The 16,672-nt window shown below is 42.6% G+C and overlaps 1 protein-coding gene across 2 annotated transcripts in view; it reads right to left on the reverse strand.

Moving 5' to 3' along the window:
• Positions 1 to 5,699: 5,699 nt before the first annotated feature.
• Positions 5,700 to 16,672, reverse strand: part of FKBP9 (FK506 binding protein 9) — a 15,823-nt gene continuing 4,850 nt past the window's right edge. The window contains exons 5-10 of one of the 2 annotated variants that reach the window (XR_657294.1): positions 14,370 to 14,515; positions 12,967 to 13,153; positions 10,881 to 11,026; positions 9,165 to 9,328; positions 8,716 to 8,905; positions 7,321 to 7,373 (exon numbers count right to left, since the gene is read on the reverse strand). Coding sequence is in view for 1 of the 2 variants with exons in the window: in XM_009273477.1 (XP_009271752.1) it covers positions 7,191 to 7,373; positions 9,165 to 9,328; positions 10,881 to 11,026; positions 12,967 to 13,153; positions 14,370 to 14,515 (826 nt within the window). In the remaining variant the exon portion in view is untranslated. Of the gene's footprint in view, positions 7,374 to 8,715; positions 8,906 to 9,164; positions 9,329 to 10,880; positions 11,027 to 12,966; positions 13,154 to 14,369; positions 14,516 to 16,672 lie in introns of both variants that reach the window. The other variant, XM_009273477.1, reaches the window with a different exon arrangement.

A 16,672-nucleotide genomic window follows, 5' to 3' on the forward strand; every position in this document is an offset into this window, starting at 1 on the left:
TGCTGTTTCCAGCACAAATCCAAAACACAGCCCCATACCAGCTACTATGAAGAAAATTAACTCTACCCCAGCCAAAACACAGGAGCAAAGACTGGCCGAGTGGGAGACACTGCACAGAACAGGCTGAAGGTGAGAAGGACTTGTGGCAGTGGGGCTGAGCAGGGGAGATGCTGCAGCTCTAGGAGCTGCAGGGTGAGCAGCTGCGTGGGGTGGAAGGAGTCAGAGGCAAGGGCAGCAGGTTGGGTTGTAGCAGATCCCCTTGGAGCAGCCGGGGACAGAGCAGCTTTGTACAAGTCATCACAGAAAAGCAGGAGGAAGTGTATTAGAACACGTCAACCGCAGTGGGACAGGAGAGCCTTGCAGGCACCCCGAACACCCAGCCAGGAGGGGCGGGAAGGATGTTTCCCAGTGCACAAGGTACCCACTTCCTCCCTTTCCTCTCCTGCTTGGATGTGCCGTTGAGCCAACCTTCACACCCAGTCCCTGTGGCCTCTTTCCCCACCCCCCCATTTGCCCGGGTCAGGGAGGAGGGCAGGATGGCCGTACTGCAAAACTGTAAGGGAGGGAGCAGCCTTCTGCGCAGTCATCTTCTGCCACCACTACGGTTTCAGCACCGCCGGCAAGATAAGCAGGGCGATGTTATGTACGACTCCCCACAGGACATCAGCGTGAGCTGCCCGCTCAGCAGCGTGGTCTGCTCCACCCTGGGCGTGTCAAGGTTCTTAGGGAATGCTGCAGCGTTTCCAGGGGAGGTCAGCAGACACAATTTCTTTAACAGTCTACATTTTGGGTTTTAGGCATCTACAGAATTTACGTTAGCGGAGCTAACGTCAAGGTTTTAGGGGGAGTAGGGTTGGTGGTTCTTGGTTTTGGTGGTTTTTGTTTTTTTTAAACAAGCAATCATGCTGACTCTTTTGTCATAGCTGCCAAATAAAAGTCCAAAAGGCAAAGGCCTTCTGAAAAATACCAAGGTGTTTAGATGCACCGCTTACTCAACCAGTCTCCAGTTGCAAGGGGCTAATTACCAGGCATTACTCCCAAAGTTTACACTGGGACAAAATTTTCCATTTACAGGTGGGTTACCTTTGGAATACAGATAACAGTTAAAATTTAGAATATGTGAAAAGTGGCTGATGGCCACAGCTCCACAGCACAAGATACGTCAGCAACGCACTCTCTGGCACAAGATCATTCTGGCTTCAAGCATAATGGATCTCCCTGGCCATCCCAGCATCGGTGAAAGGAGGGGACAATTCTGGTCTCTCTGTGTAGCGTTTCTGAGAGGCAGGACTGCCCCATGTTCTTATCCAGCTTGCCTCGGGATTTCACAGGAACTCACTGATCCTCCCTCCAGAATTTTTCCTCAGCCTCACCCAACCCTACAGGAAGCAAGCCATCACTCCTTCCGCATGATGAGGATCTCATTGTTCAACCCACCCACAATTGGGAAAAAGAAAACCAAAAAAACAGCCAAAAAACCCAGCCAAAACCATATACAAAAGCACATGCAGAGCAATGTGGAAAAGGATTAGGCAGCATCTTTAAAAGCAGTTGCCAGAACAGATCTCCAACTACATCCTAATCCGAGTTACTGAAATTAGTATTCAGCCTGCCTAGAGCCCAAGCATATCAGAAGTGATCACTTGATGGTTTCCCAACTACATGGACACTTAAAACTCTTTGCCTTGGTAGAGGATTTCAGATCAACCAACCATCTCTCAAGCTTTATGTAAGGAAGATTTTCCAATCTCACCTCCAAGCAGATGGACCATGAATGGTCAGTCACCAAACGTTCAGTCCACAATGACAATCACTTAAAGAAAAGGATTCTTGCCCTTCCGCAAGGAGGCAGGTAAGTTAAGATCTCCAGCACACTTTTCTCCTTCTATCATTAAATCCTGCCAGTCTCAGATTCTGCGTTAAGGGTCTGCCAGAGCAGTGAACCTTTGCTTAGGACGTAAGAGCAACTAAGCCACGTTGCAATTACCTGATAGAACCCACTTCCTGTACGAAGGGTATCTGCACGCCAAATCATTTACTTCTTGACATGCCATACATACGGCTTTCTAGAAAAAAGTTGCTTACATGATCAACCTGAACCAGGAGGTCTGATTTTAAAAACCTACGTAGCGCTGTACAGATTACCAATATCCTTTCATCATCTCGCGTCCCAGTGCCAACCGTAACTCTTGCTTATACGGTAGCTAAGGGAAAACACGAGATGCATTTTTAGATATCCTCCACTTTTTCAAAATCCCATCTTTTTGTCATTAGTCTGTTGGCTAGAAATACGAATTGATACTATCGGTTGCCTCTCCAAAACCATGAACAAAATTAATTGCAAACAAAACACTGCAGCTACAGGTTAAATCCTCCTTCTCCAGCAAGTCTAATTCTTCTAATTGCTATCCCGATTCTGCATTCAGTTTTAGGAAAGAGATGCTATTCACAGTATGTCTTTCTAAATCAAATTTCTAACCAGAAACATTTTGCAACCCTAAAAGTATATTTTATTTATGATTCAGTTTGGAAGGAAAGTTATCATACATTTCCCAGACCATTTTCCCATAGCCAAAAGAGTATATCCAAAGGTGAAAGCGAGGAATAAGCAGCAAGTTAAGTGAATTTGTTACTTCTTTTTTTTCCCCTCTGCTCACAACATCTGTTGTGACTGTCACTACAGACATCTATTCTGTCTGTAGCACATGTCCAGGGTCAAGTATTTGGGACCTTTATTTAGCTAAAAATGTTTCCTCCTTCTAAGTGGGTGTTGCAGTCAGCTCAAATATCCTCTTACTGTCAAACACACACTAATAGTCCTGAACTGAGCCAAAAACTTGCACCAAGTACTAGCTAAATATGCCATTTTTAAGCTTAAAGGAAAATCTGAGGGTTTTTTTCACAGAAAAAATAATATTTGAGTTCAACAACTGCAGACTCTGGTTTAAGTATAATTTCTGAATATACTTGGAACAGACTCAGCAGAAAGTATTGCTGTCAAAATAGGACAGAAAAATCGCACAGAAAAAATATTTATTAATACCTGGATTTTTCTGGGTACACCCCCACGTTCCTTTTCTCTTCCACTGAGCCTCTGACAGTCCAGTAGGTGACCGCCAACCTTGACTGCAGGCAGCTTGCTTTCATCGACCAGCTGCCTAACAGGAGTCAGCTGCCCAGCTCTGAGAACAGCACCTGGCTGCTTCGTTAGAGGAGTAGCAGCAGCCCCGTTTCTGGAGAGTCTCTCCTTCGCTAAACCATCCATTTTCATCTGGCTATTAGTGATCCTTAAAGAGTTATCATCTATTTTTCTAAATAAGTTATCTCAGTTAAGTATGTAAGAAAGTGTCTAAATAGATACTTTCTGCATGTCGTGGTTTAACTCCAGCCGGCAACTAAGCACCACGCAGCCGCTCGCTCACTCCCCCCCAGTGGGACGGGGGAAAGAATCGGAAGGGTAAAATTGAGAAAACTTGTGGGTTGAGATAAAGACAATTTAATAATTGAAACAACAACAACAAGAAGAAATTGTAATGGAAAGGAAAATAACAAAAAGAGAGAGAAATAAAACCCAAGAAAGACAAGTGATGCAAATGAAAAACAACTGCTCACCACCCCACCCGCCAGTCCCCAAGCAGCGGCCACCCCCCGGGGCCAACGGCCAACAGCTTTACATGCTGAGCATGACGTCACATGGTATGGAATATCCCTTTGGCCAGTTTGGGTCAGCTGTCCTGGCTGTGCCCCCTCCCAGCTTCTTGTGCACCTCCAGCCTTCTCAGTCGGTAGAGCATGGGAAGCTGAAAAGTCCTTGACTAGTGTAAATACTACCTAGCAACAACTAAAACATCGGTGTGTTATCAACATTGTTCTCGCCCTAAATCCAAAACACAGCACTGTACCAGCTACTAGGAAGAAAATTAACTCTATCCCAGCCAAAACCAGGACACCGCATAAAAAAATTTTACGCTCTGAGGTAGAAAATATTTCCCTTATATCTATATCTACCACGGGCCACCCTCTCTAACAGGATGGTGACGTAGAAGGATTTATTTATCGCTGGAGGTGCAGGGGCTGTGCTGAGCTCTCCCAGTCCATACCAGCACAATCTCACTTCCCAGCAGCTCACCCGGCCCCCAGGCTCCAGTTTGGTTAACTGGCAGGCAGACTGCCCTCGCTTTTAAAGCGCTGCCACACACCATGGGAAGCAATGGGTAGAGGATCCAACGTAAGTACAATCCTTTTCTGAGAAGGAAGGTGGCCCCGAGCTCTCCTTTGCGGGAGGAGCCGGTAGCTGCCAACAGAACGGAAAAGAACTGACAGGATCTACGTAAGTAATCAAAAATTCTGGATTTCATGCAGTTTGGTCTAACGTAGCCAGGTAGTCCTGGCCGCTGTTGCCTTTGTCTGGGCAAGTAAATGCCCAGTAGAAATACAATTATTTTGCAGCAAGTTTTTCCATTTATTCTCTGCTTTCCCCCAAAGCTGCATTCTCGTTTCCAAAATGGCAGCCTCCAGACTTGGGGGGGATGAGGTGAGGGGGCAACAAAAACTTCCTCTTGACAGAAAAACATCATTTAGATGGATGAGAGTTTCAGATGTACTTACCCTAGCCGGAGGCACTGGTAAAGTCGTACCTGCTATCTCCTCACTGACCTCTGCTTCCAAAAAAATCCAGCACGGCCACCTTCGGGATCACCAACTGGCTGCACTTCTGCGCGTGGTGCTGCTCTTTGTCCTGCACCGCCCTGCAGCACGGCTCTGCTGTGCGGGTTTACTAGGCGCTCTTCAGACCACCTCCTGGGAACGATCCCCCGCGCAGAAAGACCTATTCACTAAGATCTTCTCACATCGAACAATCCTGGACACCCAGAAGACACACTTGCTTTTTGGGGGTATGTATGGGAAGAGAGTGAGGAGTTGTTTCCACACTGAGGACTGCTTCTGGCAGCACTCAATCACAACTTGCTTCCCGCTCCTTATCTCAGCTCCGTAAGCGTGCGGAAGCAATGCATTTGAAAATAAACTTTTCCAAATAAAAGAAAGGGGAAAATTCTGTGCAACAGTCTTCTGAGAAAGCTGCTTTCACAAGATGGTAACGATTCTAAGGAGCCATTCAGGCCATAAACATTTGGCTTGCAAGTGCCATCCACTGATACCCACGGTATTTACATCATCAACCCAAACCAGACCAGACTTCCAGCATTTTACAGGCAATACATGCGTCTTTTGACGCATTGACCTCAGATGAAGTGAAAACATCAAACCTCAGATACAAAGCCCAGTGAGTTTGCTTTCGCTAGCCTGGGGAATGAAATGTTGTTTCTTATGTACAACAACTTTGTTCTACAAGAGACTTGGAGCCCCCAGCCGAGAGAACCACCACCCTCCCGGCTGGCACAGCTGACGGCAATATGGGATGGGTAATTCAGGGAACTCCTCCTAAAGCCAAAGAATGACTTCACTTCACCAGCGTTTAGTATGAAAAAAGAAATCTTTTATTGTGGTTTATTACTCTCAATCATTTTGAATCAAATAATCTTAGTTTAAAATATGTTTCCTGACGATCAATAGCAGTATCAAACATCCTCAGGATAAGCCTGCTGTGTGCAAGAGGAGAGAGCTGCATGGAGGGTATTTGCTTCGACTCAAGTTCCCAACCCATCAAAATGCCAGGAAAAAGAGAAACTTTAACAGTAATAGTTGATCAACATTTTATTTAACAAAAAGATCAGTTATCCAAGTTAATGGTGTCAAACTCAAAAAAATATTTCACTGCACTTTCTGTAACAACTGTGTTAAAAACCAATACAAAGTGTTTTCATCCAATCGAAATACCAGTTTTTAAAAAGAGCATCTCGGGGAGCTTACAACCCACATGTACAGATCAAGAAAAGCAAGAAACTAGACACAAGGCATACAATGGAAACACAACTCCCTTTCTACTTGTCTTTGACAGTGTCGCACTATACATCTTTGTGCTCTTTACATGTAGTCTACTGAGGGGGGGACCATACGGCCTTCCAGAAAAATGTGTCTGTTTAGTGTATCTTCTATTAAACAGCTTGCTACATTTATAGATCTAATGGGTGACTGTCTCAGGAGTTCCCACGATCTGAACAGCACTCCCAGGCCTGATTTTGTACTGAGGGATAGACCAGAACGTTTGCAGGTATAAACAGATGGGTCTCTTTCTTGATTCTATCACTGTCTTTTTGTTTGTTCGCCATGCCAGACTGCTCTGCTGCATAAGCTCTAAGTACTTACTCCTTAGTCTAACAATTCCCAAAATAGGAGGCAGAAGCCCAACACAAAATCAGTTGTATCCAGTATTTACGACAGTAGTTGGACCCCATAATACTAATATTTAAAGTCTAACAAAACTATAAATAAGGTTGCAACTAGAAAGGTTTGGGAATCGCTGATCAGAACACTGTTTCAACAGGCCAGCAAGAAGAGTCAAGGTTATTAATTAAATACAATACAGATGGTAGCAAACTTTTATTTCGTAAGGTAAAAACCCAACACATACACAGTTACAATTCTAGGCCTGTTTGATTTAATTCACAGCTTACGGAAATTCTGCAACGGCATAGCTATCATTTGCATGTTCTGCAATTTGCAAATCGGAGTTCCTGCTGGCAAACATTCGTATGAGTTTGTTCAGTGACTGGAAAGAGTGCTCATGCCTCCTGAAAGGAATGGGGCTCAAGGTCTGACAATTTTTACAGGTTATTTTCATGGGGAATATTTTCTGGTTTGTTCTCCTGCAGAAGTATTTCGGACACAGGAGGTTTTTTAAAACTCTTAAAAGCACTTGGCAAGTTTTCTCCCTACCATCCATCCATCCATCCATCCATCCATCCATCCAAGTGACTGGGTATTGTTCAATGATGACTTCTGATCTTTAGCATAAAAAGGGACCACATGGTTCATGACACCACGGATGGCAGTACACTCTTTATCTGTTTATACAGCCTATCTTGAGGCACTTAACACTTTTTTCAAATATACCTAACAATTCCAACCGAAAATCTCTTCCTATTTTAACAGCCTACCAGCACACAGGCACAGGCAGACACAGGCTATCTAGCCGAGTGCTAACCTTTCAGAAACATGCTTGCCGAAACCTCTTCCAGTACACACGTTCAAACAGTAGGTCAGCTCAGGACTCTTCTTTTTTTCTTAGCTTTACAGTTCATCGTGTTCCTCTTTGGCCTCCTGGTCTTTCAACTTGAATTCTTCAGCAGTAACTTTACCATTTCCATCCCGGTCTTGATTGGTGAACATATTTTTAACAATCTTTTCAAAATCAAAACCAGGAGCCAGTTTTCCTTTGCCAGAATCGACTTGAGCTTGAATGTACTCTGAAAACTAGGTGGAGGGAAAGGAGGAGAAAGCAGCTCACAATGAAACAGACATTTAAAACTGAAGAGCTATTTGCAAAAGTAGCATTTATTTGTTTTGACTCTTCAGCATTTTACTACTTATTATTAAGTGCACATAAAAGTACACTGTTACAACCTAAATTGGACTAATTAGGTCAGACACGTGAGGTTAAATCACTCTTTCTGGAGCTCAACAGGGATTTCCTCACTTACTCCGGTGGGTCCTGGACACATAACAAGAAAAGTTCTTTTTCGTAATTTAGGGGGAAGATGAGTTGAACAGAGTGACATGGGAACAGATCTATATGGAGGGAGGAGGTTTAATTCCACATGCTGATACGGGAAACTTGCACTGTAAAATAGATGTCTACCTGCATCTTATGAGAAACAACACACAAGAAAAAAGAATGAAACACAGAAATGAGACTTTAAGCATCAGGATACCATGAGATTTGTTAAAGTAGCTTCAGGTATTATGCCTTCCACTCGACTCCCATGACTTTGGTGGGGGAAGGGGGAAGAGGGATGAAAAGGTTGCAAGGCTACAAGGTTAGTTCTCCCTAAAAATCCTTTTCCTGATATGTATGATGAAGTCATTCACAGTGATTAGACAACATCTGACAGAAGTCATACCGCTGGCTTGCCAAAAAACAGAAAGTCCACAATCAAACACAACTTTTCGAATTACTGTTATCTCTGGTGCTACTTGTTAAACAAGCTTCAGCAATGAGAACTATTTCTGACATTCATTCACACCTTTTAGGTCAAGCATCCTCTCATATCTCCTTGGCTTCCCCTTCTCCTCCTTGCTAGGTGACCAGAAGGACATGGATATCAACAGTCCCATCCCACCTCACTCATTCTCTAGACTGCTAAAAGCTCTTTTCTTCTCTGCAAGGGCAGAAGTGGAGGTAAACGCAAAAAAGAAGATGGAGAAAGAAGGAAAACAAAGAGGTGGAATAAAGTGTTAGGAAAAGGGAAAACAAGATTTTGATTTTACCCCATTGGTTTGTTAAAATGCTGGAAGGCATCTCACGCTGTTCCATAGTCCACAGCTTGCACCCCGAGAGCTGCAGGCAGCACTACTCCAACAAGCAAGGACAGAAAACAGAATGATAGAGAAAGGCAACAGAGAAGACTGAAGTAGAGAATAAAAAAATAGAACTCCTCAGTTAAGAGAAAATGCAGAGGAAAACCTCACGGAGGTTTGTATTAACAGAGATGGCGTGGCAAAGGCAAGTGGCTTTCAGTTAGGGCACCCAGTTCTCACACTGCAGATTTTAAAAGCAAGCAAGGGGAAGGACTTGTTCACACAGCACACAATTCACCTGTGGAAGGAGCAGCCGCAGGCACTGCCAGGCTCCAAAAGTGATTAGACAGTTCCTGGATGCACTGCTGCAGGCTCAGCTTTGGCTCAAGAATTCACCATAAACCTCCAATTAACAGACACGGTGAAGGCTGATACAGCGAAGGATCGTTGATTGCTTACTCTGCCTCTTACACCTGTGCCCTAAGTACCTGTTGTTGACCAAGGAGACCACAATAGTAAATGGTCTTAAGTAGTACGGCCATTCTTATATTTCTTTTTTCTTTTCGGTTCTACCTCTAAAGCTAAATAATCATGTTTTAACTGACACGCTGTCTTCCTGTTAACTTGACAACAAACACCGTGTGAGAAAAGAGGAGAGGAGAGAAGACCCCATTCTTCAACATCCAAGTACCTTGATGATGGTGGTAGAAGAAAACCACTGCAAGTGCTTTCATTGTTTCAGCTTACCTCCTCCAAAAGAACCTCTCCATCATGATTCTGGTCTATTTCTTCAAAAAGATTGGGAGAGACTTCACCATTCCATACAAACATGTACCCTTCAGGCAAGCCCGACACCAGTTCCAGCAGTTCGATGTCGAAAACTAATACAGCACTACCAGGCACTTCTCCTTCTGTCACAACAAATGGCAAAGAGGGGTATTATCATTTACATTGAAGAGTATCTTTCCGTTTAATCCATAATTAAATTCCTCTTCCTGCTCCAACAGGTTCTCTACAGTGATCCCCAAGCCCCGTGATCCCAAGCCCACCAAATCTTCCTGTTCACTTCAGCAGAGGTGATCAAAACATAAAGGGAGCTTTCATAATAAAACTGCATCCCTTTTTTTTACTTATAAAGGTAAAACTGCGGGAATGAATCAATTTTCCTTTATCTCGCCGATACACTGTGTATCAAGCTGCTACTGACAGACTCAACAGTGTTGCAACAGCTCGGGATGTCACCTCAATGAAACCACGGAAGGAGTTTAATTTATCCCTGAAAAAGAAAATCGAGGTCAGCTCTAACTTCTGTCCAGTAGCAAACGAGCAATCTCTTCAGATATCTGGGTATATACCAAAAGACTAACAATCATGCAATGTTTCAGACCAAATATATCAAATGTAATTTGAATGATGGCAAATACCTGACAAGTATGTTTATAGCGTTTTTTTAACACAGCAGATTTTTTTTATTTTATGAGGACATTTTTTATTTATTATATATAACTATGCAACTATATATAATAGCATAAAGTGTTGCATATTTATAATACTCATGATTTTTCATTCATAATTTTTGTGGAAGCCAGGTGCAAGTGAAAATGCTTCTTTAACTCTTATCGCAAATTAGTTCTCCGTTAAGCTTGACACGTGATGCTTGACAGACCGTCTTTATAAAATACAAACTGATCTGAAGGTACTCAAAGAACACAGCAACTTATACAACTGCTTCCACATAAATCAGAGCTTGCTGATCGTGGTGATCTCCTGATAGACTCCTTTCCCCCAAGTCTTTTAACTCAGACGACCAGTAACCACCACACATACTGGAGTATGAGAGTTCTTGTCACTTCTGTATCATTCCTTTTAATATCGTTGTCCCTGTCATTAAAAATGGGTAAGCCTCAATGCTCTAAAACAGAGCAAGCTGCCTTAAATGTATTATTGTTGGGGTTTCAACAGCACTGATATACTGTCTCACATCTCACATTCAGTTTATGCAGTTTCTGAATTTTGAGTTTTCTTTGAATTTGCTAACATACTAGTGCTGAACAGTTCCCTTCAGTTTTGTTTCCTGAATAACATGTCGCATGTCCAAGCGTGAGTACCCAATTCCCTATCACGGAGAACAATGTTTACTCCCTCTGCAACACCAGAGTGCCTGGATCTTTCCATTTTGACAAAGCAACATTACTGGGGGCATGTGTTCCCTTTTGTACTGGGATAGTCTTTGTATTGGCCACAGTAACAGTATGGATTAAAATGCAACACAGACAGTATATTCATTTCATTGGGGAATGGGGGGTTGTCTAAAATAATGAAATGAAAAAACTCTAAAAAAATCCCACTCAGGCAGCTAAGAGACACTCACCTTATGTCCTAATGCATAGCAAGTAACAAAACATGCATACTCAGTTACTCAAGAGCTGCTAAGTGGATATGCAATAGATTCCACTCACTTACCAACTCCGTCTTCTCCATAACCAAGATGAGGTGGAATAACAACTGTTCGTCGTTCCCCGACACACATGTCTTGAAGGCCCATGTCCATCCCCACCACCACCTGTCCAGATCCCAGAACTATGTTGTAGGTCTTGCCAAGGCTGTGTCTGGAGGGGTGTGGGGGGCAAGAAAAACAAAAAAACCTTCAACGTACAATTGAGAATTTCTGTTGTTCAAAATTACCACAGAAACAGCAGTTTCTAGTTAGTGCCCTGTCACTGCCAAAAATTAACTTCATGCCCAATGTTCTGTTCTACCAAGCAGTTACCTGAAGTTGTTCTCGAGGCAGCAAGTTACAGACAACTCCAAGCAGAAGCGTCCCTACTGTTGACAAGTCCTCTGGTACCAAAATTATAGGCTTCTTGAATGAAATCCAATTAAAATCATTAATCCTGCCAATTAAACCCCCAAAGTATTTTATCTCGAAATAAGGCCTTTTGCCTTTCAAATATTTTTAACTAACGAAGTTGGATTTTTTTAGCAGATGTAAAAAATCCAGATGTACATTTGTCCCAGAACTACCAACCTATACAGATCTGGGTGCCTTCACATGGATCAGCCATCCCTTTAACGACATCAGTCACTATAATGTAGTAGTCACTTAACCAAGACAGCTTGGAAGTGTAATACTACTACTGCTATTTAACCATATTGTATTTTGAATCATACCTTGCTGCTGGTGGCTCATTTCTAAACTCAGAAATTATCAGGAGTTAACATCCCAGAAGTTAAACACGTATCGTGCTTCTAAAAGCGGAGCGTGCTGCGTTAAGACTTTTTACTCAGTATGTGTCACAACAGCAGGACCCTTTCTTCTGTCGGTCTCCTTTCTTTGGTTATTTGCCTTGGCTGTACCACTGCGGGACATGCTTGTACAACAGAGTATTATTTGGAAAGAAAACAATTTAGTGGCTAGGAGGTCAGCCTTAAAATTAGGAGCACAAGTTTCATGATCTTTGTTTCTCTATAAACTGCTTTGAGTAAGACTGTCCCAACATCCCGTGGTTCCTGCTAAAAAATGGGAATTGAGCAGTCCTGCCATATAAAAGGTGTTTTGAAGCCGAACACATTACTTGCATACATACTGGCCTAGAGCATCACATCATGTGCTTCAATGTAAGCCAGCTTTTCAGCTCTGCAAGCTATCGCGTACACCGTGAAAACTATGAGCTGCTTCCTATGTTAATTATAACCTGTTTAAAAATAGCTTTTCCCAACTTCCCTTCCAAAAATAAAATATTATTTAGACAAGTTGTGCTATCCAAAAGATGAAGGCAGAAAAAAAGCTAGCAGAAGTATTCTTGTAGCTGCGGCAAAGAGTGCTGTGGGATTACTTTAGTTCTGTATGAGACAGACTGGGGCAATCTCTGCTTCCCTCATAAACCTACTGTCAACAGGAAGGAGAAAGAGGAACATTATAATCACAGTCATGATCAAGCCCTCTGAGAGTTTCTCCATGCTGACACTTACCATGACACTACAATACAGGGAAACTAGCACCCATGTGCAGTACAGACATGACGGTGACCATTTACTATAAAACACATTTACTACAAAACACCATTTACTAAAAATCAAGCTAACTTTAACAAGACTACACCGAGTACCTCCACCAGATCTCTCTCAGGAACACAGAATCATCGCAGAGTGCAAATCCTACCCAAGAAACTGAATACACTTGGACAGTTCGTTCACGCGGAGCCCTGCGTCATTCTAGTACGACTGGCCCAGACACCTGAATTAGCCACTTAAACAGACTGCCATGCAGACAACCTGTTTCATCGCTCCACCTGTAGTGCTTAGCTCTCCTCCAACACACTCCTGCATCCTCTTTGTTCCCAGTTCTCTATTATGCTATGATAGACTGTCTTTTTCTTTTCCTCCTCCTATATATCTTAGGCAGGCAGACATAAAAAGAAAAATACACGCTACATAAACACTCAATTTTTCACTTAAAAATTCTTTATTCCCCGCCAGCCCGCTTTGCAGGCAATTCATTCTGCTTTCACAGCTGCTAGAGATTTTCTTTATCAGGTGATATACTTACGTCGAGTCTAGCAAAGTGCCATCCAGGAGCGAGGCATTGTAGTGATACTTCAAGTAATCTCCCTTCTTACTCAGTACGGTGCAGTTGGAAGGTTTGTAGTTAACAGTAATGCTGACCGAATCTGCGGGGTTGTGGAAGTCAACCACGTGGATGTCAAAGACCAGCACTGCAGATCCTGGAATCTTTCCTAAATAGGAAGCAAATTAGGCAAGTAGAGAAAGAAATGGTACCCAATCAGGCTTATGATGACCAGGTACTGCATCCTGTAGGAATATATTCCCACTGTGCCTGCTACTGAGTCATTTTGCTCTTCTCGTTCAGAACTAAAAGGATTACATCTCCTCTGTATCCAACAGACACAAGCTGCATCCAGTGTAGGAAAGAGAACGAGTGGAAAAGCACTGAATGCACTCAGCTCAACTGTGAAGGAAAAAATTTCCATTATTCTGAATTTGAAAATTATGCACAAATGAAGTGATAACCATGTATTTCCTGTGACCATCTTAAATGACTGATTTGTGTTTCATGTACCAATTAATTATCAATCACCAAAATTCTCATAGGACTGTCTCATGCTTCAAGGAATGCCATTATGCCTAAAAGGTTACATTTCCTTAAAATGTCCTGACAGCAAGCAACTTCTTCCGCCCCCTTCACAGGATAACATGCAACCGCATTACCAGGATTGATAGATGATTATCCAGACCCAGGAGTGGGTTTTGTTGTTAGAGGAGTCTAATTCCCAAATCAACAGCATGGAATTTGCATTCCCTGAAGAGGGGCTTTTCTTCTAAGTCACTTTTTGCAAATAACATCCCAGGAGGTACCTTTTGAAACACCAGCCGTAAAACTGTGATCAGCTAGAAGGGTTATCACATTCAACCTCTCACAGCAATCTTTTTAGGTAGTAATGAGTTTTCCCAAAGGAATCTTAACTGTATGTTATACATACACAGATAGTTTGCTGTTACATGCATCCACCGTTTACAGAGGCGGCTTAGGAGTCCACAAAACCTGTGGCTGTGGAAGGAACGGGAAAGAAAACTTAACACGATGAATTCCTTCAGCATACAGAGCTTGTTAAGACACACAGGAAGGAAGATCTCACGCTGCAGAGCTCCTGGCATCCAAGTACCAGTCCATCTGAAACACTGATTATCCAAGTAATTTCAGGTCACCAATTACATGTGAGATTGTTCTGCACTCTTATTGTCCTGCCTATTTAGCTAATTAAAATAATTTTGCAAATTCTGGGTGTAATCCTGTCAGTTGCATGCCCACAAAATAATGAACTAATTCATAAGCCTTTCAAATGTCAAGAAAATGGAACTCCACACAGATGCACTAAACAATAAAGGAAACATCATTAATTATGGAAGACTCGAATGAAAAGTCAAGCTCACCTCTTCCTTCTTCTCCATATCCAAGATGAGGGGGGATTATTATTCTTCTTTTTTCACCAGTGCATACACCTAGCAAGCCTTCATCCATCCCAGCAATCACATAACCTTTCCCAACATAGGTGTCATATGTACGATTTCGTGAATAGCTATGGAAAATATTCGCATTTTAGCAGTGTCAGGTGTACTCGAGAAAAGACAAAATCTTGCAATAGGTCTGCAACACAATTCTTAAACCAGTTAAGGTCAAACACACGGTCATTAACTAGCACCGGAGAGGCACACTGCAATCACCATGTTCTATGTTCATGACTCTAGGCCACCAAGTTTCATCAGTCAGTGATGCATGCGTCATTTATTAACCAGTACTGGGACCCTGGCTAGGGTACAGCTTATTTGCAAATGCATTTCTACTGTATCTTGAAAGAAAATCTCACTAGACTAAACCAAAAACATGTTTTGATAAGTCACTGAAAAAAAACAGTTTTCTCCTTTAAGTTCTTCTCTGCCCCAGTTCTACTTTAATAAGTGCTTATCAACTAGATATAGTTTATGTTCATTTTCATGAGACACCCTTCAGACTATCTCATTTTGCAACCACAGCTATGTAGTTCAACTACTACAAGCAGGAGGTGGGATAAATAGGCTCTCCTGGGATGCACAGAATTAAAATGAGTCATGACAACAAAACAGTATCACTACTATCCCTCCCTTCCAAACTATGTCAATCACTTTTACGTAGGTTGAAGGATCTGCTTCAATACCTAATGATAGAATAAAACAAGCCTACAGCAACAAATGAAGTTTATTACAAGGATGTGTCTGTCTTCTGCCTTTCTTCAAGGCATGCTACATGAAGGCACAACCCCAGGAAGGGAAGGCAGAAAGGTTTTAATTCATCTTTACAAGGTAACTGTGGGAAAGAGCAAGACCAATACAGACCCTGATGTAATTCAGAGGTTTATTCAACTGCTCTAAGTCCAGACAGACCTGGCTGAGGTGCCCAGGAGCAGTTCTGCAGCTGAATATTGCAGAGGAAAAAGATTAAGGAGAAGATTATTAGAGCTGTTGACCCCAACCATTCACAGTGCTTTTGGCATGCTTCCTGTACTAGTGAGAAATTTCTTCCTGGCCAACTCCAAGGCTTTCAATAACTATTGTTAGCTGCTCTACTCCTTCATAGATACTTGCTACATATTGGCCTTTCTTGTAAATTCTGCAGGAAGCCAAGATACAACACTCCAACGAATAAGCCCTCTAACAACTGTCAGCGCTTTAGAATGACATAGAGGCTGCAGTCTACAAAGCATTTACTACTATTTATTCACAACAACGCTAATATAAATACTACAGCCATTTTCAAAATTGTTTAATTACTACAGACAATAATTATTTACGTCTCAAAAAAGAGAGATTCTGGGCAGGTGCACTGTGGCTAAGCTTAAAGTTCTGAACTTAAAAGTTTTCATAGGCTATAAATTAAGGTCTACAGTGATGGCTGTTGATGCAGGTCTCCTGCTTTCTATCCTCCCACCAAGCTGGGTAGCTGAACGGGGAGGTCAAGGTTGATTCTGAACCTTACCACACCTCAATTCAATTACATGAGATACGATTCCCTGGCTCTTCCTCATGGGAAGTAGCACAAATGGCATACTACTCAGCTAACGTTTGCAAACGGATCCTGATCTTCAGCTTGCAGCAGTTGTAGAAGTATGAAAAAAAATTTCATTAGTTTATTTTGTAAAACATTTTACAGTGGCTCATTTTCAACTCTTTTTAGCTACTTGTGCCAGCTGTTCTGAAAGCTGGAGTGGGGAAGTAAAGTACTGCTCATTAAAGAGAAAACAAAAGTGACAGGAAGCTACAAGGGTATGAAGGAACTGGCGGATGAAGTTGCTAAGCCACTATCCATCGTATTTGAGAAGTCGTGGCAGTCCGGTGAAGTTCCCACTGGCTGGAAAAGCGGAAACGTAACCCCCATTTTTAAAAAGGGAAAAAAGGAAGACCCAGGGAACTACAGGCCAGTCAGTCTCACCTCTGTGCCTGGGAAGATCATGGAACAGATCCTCCTAGAAGCTGTGCTAAGGCACATGGAGGACAGGGAGGTGATTCCAGACAGCTAACATGGCTTCACCAAGGGCAAGTCCTGCCTGACTAACCCAGTGGCCTTCTATGAGGGAGTGACGACATCAGGGGACACGGGAAGGGCTACAGATGTCATCTATCCAGACCTCTGTAAGGCCTTTGACACGGTCCTCCACAACATCCTTCTCTCTAAACTGGAGAGGTATGGATTTGATGGGTGG

Source organism: Aptenodytes forsteri, unplaced genomic scaffold, assembly GCF_000699145.1.
Source record: "Aptenodytes forsteri isolate BGI_AS27 unplaced genomic scaffold, ASM69914v1 Scaffold270, whole genome shotgun sequence".
NCBI lineage: Eukaryota > Metazoa > Chordata > Aves > Sphenisciformes > Spheniscidae > Aptenodytes > Aptenodytes forsteri.